Source organism: Danio rerio, chromosome 18 (assembly GCF_052040795.2).
Source record: "Danio rerio strain M-AB ecotype USA chromosome 18, GRCz13ab, whole genome shotgun sequence".
Taxonomy (NCBI): Eukaryota; Metazoa; Chordata; class Actinopteri; order Cypriniformes; family Danionidae; genus Danio; species Danio rerio.
In genome coordinates this window covers 5,812,501-5,817,500 of record NC_141038.1, presented here as the reverse complement: position 1 = coordinate 5,817,500, position 5,000 = coordinate 5,812,501, and the positions used below count along the sequence as shown (strand labels likewise).

Genomic DNA, 5,000 nt, shown 5'->3' with positions numbered 1-5,000 from the left:
ACAAACATTGTCTTGTTTTAAGTAGTAATATGGGAAATTGTTTTCTTAAAACAAGCAAAATAATCTTCTTTTTTTTTTGTTTAGATTATTTTTCTTATCCCAATGGCAGATTATTTAGCTTGTTTTAAGAAAAAAATCACTTCATTTTAGCATATTATTTCCTAAAACAAGACAATGTTTGCTGCTTGCCAAGCTTCTTGATTTAAGAGTTTTTAGATATTTTGACAAGAAACAATAATAAAAAAGTAAGAAGATATTTTTTTGTAGTGAAGAGAAAAGATGCCTGGTTCTCATGTTATAGAGAGGTAGAGATAATAAATACAGATTTTAAAAAGAGAGACAGATACCTCTACTTGAGTATCCCAGTCCAAAGAATTGTCCACGGTGATATTGGGATAGTCAGGCCAAACCTAAAACATGCAGAAACAACAACTCAAATCTGTGTTCAGAATAGGCTGTAATGAAATCATTTTTACTTTGATTTTGGTCATTCTGTATGTGTTAAACACTAGAAATTTTGTTTTGGGAACACTTTCTGTCTTTTCTGCCTATTATTTAGATACTAGATGTTTATTAGTAGTCATAATGTATGATCTTAGGGTGTTTTCACATTAGGCACAGTTGCCTTGAACTGTGCCAAAGCGTGCTTGTCCCCCCTCCCCTCTCACCCTCGGCCTGCACTCATACTGCTTTTACATTCTAAGCCTGAGCTTGTGTGACGCCGCTCCTCTTTGCACTCGCCGGATAAAAGCTCACCTCCATGTGGAGGGCTTTTCCGCCGCAACCAGTTTGTCCGGTTAGCTCGTCGTGTTTGTCGGTGGAGCGTAGAGCCGGAGGGGAGCTTACCGCGACGTTGGCAATGACCGGGTTCAAGTCCAGGGAACAGGTGTTCCAGAAATCAGGTAAGACGAAAACAGAATCCAAAAAATAAAGTGAACGACACTTTGTTCATAACAGGGCGAGAACGTGGTCAAATCCGAAAGCGCAGTCAAATTCAGACGAGGGCTTTTCTTTTTCTGGACGGCTTTTGTAAATCGTCGCTTGGGTTTAGGTAAGCGAGTGGGCAGGCCGGCGGGTCAATCTGTAAAACCGGTTGGGTTTAGGGAAGGTGGAGGAGGAGGAGGGTGGGTCAGCCGAATGGCCCGTCGTCCAGTCAATAATTCGGTCATTCGGTCAGTCTGACAGACGGTTGCTCGACAGCGGCCTCCAAGGACTTTACGCGAGAACAGCACGGGTGCAAACGTTTCGCGTTTGAAATGCGAAAAAGCACGCACAGCGCCCTCACGCGGATTCGCGAAAACAAAAACTGCACAAATACGTACCTCCCGGGACATATTTCGCAGTCTCCAGAATAGTCTACGGGGCTACATTTCCAGAATGTGCCTGGGTTGTTTAAAGGCCACTGGCTAGAAGATTATTTAGTATTACTTTCAAATCCTCTAAATCAATATTGTAATCTAAAATAGATTTTAAATTTTCCTGACAATTCAGAATTCTTTAATCTGCACTTAATAATTAATAATAATTAACAATTAATAATCACATTTAAAGTTCATTTTGTTTATCTAGTTTTGATTTAGGATTCAATAGCAATTGTTTTACACACAGAAAATGCTGCAGAATGTACCCTCAAGCACATATTTGTCAGTTTTTAAAAGTGTAGCCCTGGGCACATTTTCCCAATGAGCCTGTGTTGCTTTATTCCCATTTTTCAGGCTTTTCCAAGTAAAAGATGATACATTATACTTTCTTAAGTTACAACTGAGGCAATCCAATATTTTAAAAGCCGCAAAGTTCAAAAGGTTGACCCGCAGAGCACAAAATGAATACCATCAACAAAACTATTGACAGAGAATCAATAAATGTTCCTCTTCCTCTTTGTGTTTGTCGTACCTTTCCCCACACAATGTCATTGCTGAGCGCAGGAGGCCATTTGATGAAAACGTCTTTTTCAATTCCGCTGTCAAATGCAGCGTAGGACCCTGTCGTCTCATTGGCTGCTATAGCCGGGTCCTAAAGCACAAAAACACATAAAACATGTCTCTCTATAAACTGTCTCTCTATAAACTGTAAAACACATAGTGTTATATGCACAACTGTTTTTTTCTCCAGTGATAAAGAATTGTTTTTACCAGAATGAAAATGAAACGCATGCCATCTCCCCTCATGCTGTCCACCAGAGCAGGCAGTCCCGGGAAATTAGTTTTGTCCAGAGTGAAGTCCATCTGCCTCTCCATATAGTCAATATCTGCATACTGAACGTCCTTTAAAGAAATTAAAGAATAAATATCAGTATAGTTTTTCTCAGTACTGGGTTGCGACTGAAGAGGCATTTTCTATGTAAAACAATGAAAAAATGAATCAATGAATGAATGAATCAATCAATATCAGTATAACTCATTGTAGTTGGTTGTTCATTTCGCTGTTGCAACCCCTGAAAATCAGGGACCTAGTCGAAGGAAAATGAATGATTGAATGAATGAATGATTGAATAATAGTATAACTTATAGTAGTTGGTGGTTCATTCCGCTGTGGTGACCACTAATAATCAGGGACTAAATCAAAGGAAAATGAATAAATGAATGAATATCAGTATAACTCATAGTAGCTGGAGGTTCATTTTGCTGTGGCGACCCCTGGTAATCAGGTACTAAGTTGAAGGTAAATGAATGAATAAATATCAGTATAACTCATAGTTGTTGGTGGTTCATTCCGCTGTGGCGATCCCTGATAATCAGGGACTAAGTCGAAGGAAAATGAATGAATGAATAAATGAATGAATGAATAAATAAATATCACTATGACTCATAGTAGTTGGAGGTTCAAACTACTGTGGCAACCCCTGATAATCAGCGACTAAGTCGAAGGAAAATGAATGAATGAATAAATAAATGAATATCAGTATAACTTATTGTAGTTGGTGGTTCATTCCGCTGTGGCGACTCCTGAAAATCAGGGACTAAGTTGAAGGTAAATGAATGAATGAATGAATGAATGAATGAATGAATGAATGAATATTAGTATAACTCATAGAAGTTGGTGGTTCTTTATGCTGTGGCGACCCCTGATAATCAGGAACTAAGTCAAAGGAAAATGATTGAATGAATGAATGAATGAATGAATGAATGAATGAATGAATGAATGAATGAATGAATATCAGTTTAACTCATAGTAGTTAGAGGTTCATTTTGCTGTGGCGACCCCTGATAATCAGGGACTAAGCCAAAGGAAGATAAATGAATGAATGATTATCACTGTAACTCAGTGTTCAAAATGAACAATATTTTGCCATCATTTTACATGCAAGCAGCACCACTGTAGATTTTTGTGAGTGGTTTATTTATTTGTTTATTTATTTATTTGCACAATAATACAAAAGATTGGAATAAAACAGAAAAATAAGCCATAACGTGCAGGAAGAGGAAAAAGCCCCAAAAGGGTTATTTTCAGTGTCTCCTTGTCCCTTACAAATATATAAACATTCTTAAATCAAGAGGAATTTATTTATTTATTTTAGCATAAATGAATGAATGAATGAATGAATAAATAAATAAATAAATAAATAAATAAATAAATAAATAATAAAGGGTCAGAAAAAGTTATAAAACGAAATAAATGTTACATTTTTTATGCCATTTGATTGTAAGAGAGAACAATTATGAGGCCATTTTTTTTTTTATTGGCTGATTCACAATTGTTAGTTTTCTGAACAGTTTGTGGGATTTGAGTATTTTCTCCATTCAAGTAAATACAGTAGGACCATATCAAGGATTATTTGTGGTTTAAGGATGTCAAATAGACATTGAAACATAGACGTCTTGGCAAAAGCAAGGCTAATTTGGGATGTCAGTGAAAATCAATGTCTAACAGAAGCCCAGAAATAGACAATAAACAGGAATTAATGACTACACTGTTAACAATTTTTGTAAATTATACAGTATTTAACTGTAATATTAGCTGTATTTTACTGTAGGACAGTTATGCTGTACGTTACTGTATTTTAATATACAGTATAGTACAGTACAGTACATTTATAGTGTTAAGTTGAATTGTAAATATTACTGTATATTTTACAGTAATGATATACATACCATTCTGTGAATATATATAGAGTAAGATAAATGGTAATGTACATATAAATACAGTATTTTAGCTGTAATTTATTTTCCAATAAGTTACTGGCGAACTGCTCTGTAGACTCTACAGGAAATTATTAACAGTGTGCACATATAAAATCTACATAAAATGTCTATTAGACATCTATTAAACACAGAAAGAAATGTTACATGAAGTTAAAGTGAACACTTTCATTGAAAGTTAGTTTGGTGATGGCTGTCGTAGAACTAATAACAACGCACTTTGATGGCATTTTTTTGAAAACATGACAATTTTAAGTAGTTATAGGATAAAAGCAGTCTGAAATGAAAGTTCACTCTGAGTTAAATCACTGTTTTGCATTTAAAGGAAGACTAAATGTGATGAGACTACTCACATAGGGGATCTCAGCAGCTCTCATGTCTCTGTAAAGATCTGCGATCTCCGAATCGTTGGCATAGCCATAGCGACAAAGCTGGAATCCAAGCGACCAATAGGCTGGAAGAACCGGGCGGCCAATCAACTGTCAAAACAAAATGCACAAACCGAGATGAAAATGTTTTTACATTTTATGCAAATAGATTGACGACATAAATATTCAAGTGGCTTAAGAGAATCTAATAGTCCCTTCTGTCTATGTGACAAGCGAGATTCTTTTAGATAAATATTTATGTATTTCATTTATGCATGTGAGTTCTCCAATGTTATTTTGTGTGTGTGTGTGTGTGTGTGTGTGTGTGTGTGTGTGCGTGTGTGTGTGTGTTTGTGTGTGTGTGTGTGTGTGTGTGTGCGTGCGTGTGTGTGTGTGTGTGTGTGTGTGTGTGTGTGTGTTTAGATTGAGTACACTGTGGGCAATGAGGCAGAGAAACTCCAGCTGCTAAACCTCATCAAACCAGGAATAACAC

The 5,000-nt window shown here is 36.4% G+C and overlaps 1 protein-coding gene across 1 annotated transcript in view; it reads right to left on the bottom strand.

Moving 5' to 3' along the window:
* Positions 1–5,000, bottom strand: part of si (sucrase-isomaltase) — a 135,362-nt gene that overhangs the window by 43,591 nt on the left and 86,771 nt on the right. The window contains exons 31-34 of the mRNA XM_087292769.1: positions 4,493–4,618; positions 2,133–2,264; positions 1,894–2,013; positions 348–410 (exon numbers count right to left, since the gene is read on the bottom strand). Coding sequence (XP_087148895.1) covers positions 348–410; positions 1,894–2,013; positions 2,133–2,264; positions 4,493–4,618 — 441 coding nt within the window. The remainder of the gene's footprint in view (positions 1–347; positions 411–1,893; positions 2,014–2,132; positions 2,265–4,492; positions 4,619–5,000) is intronic.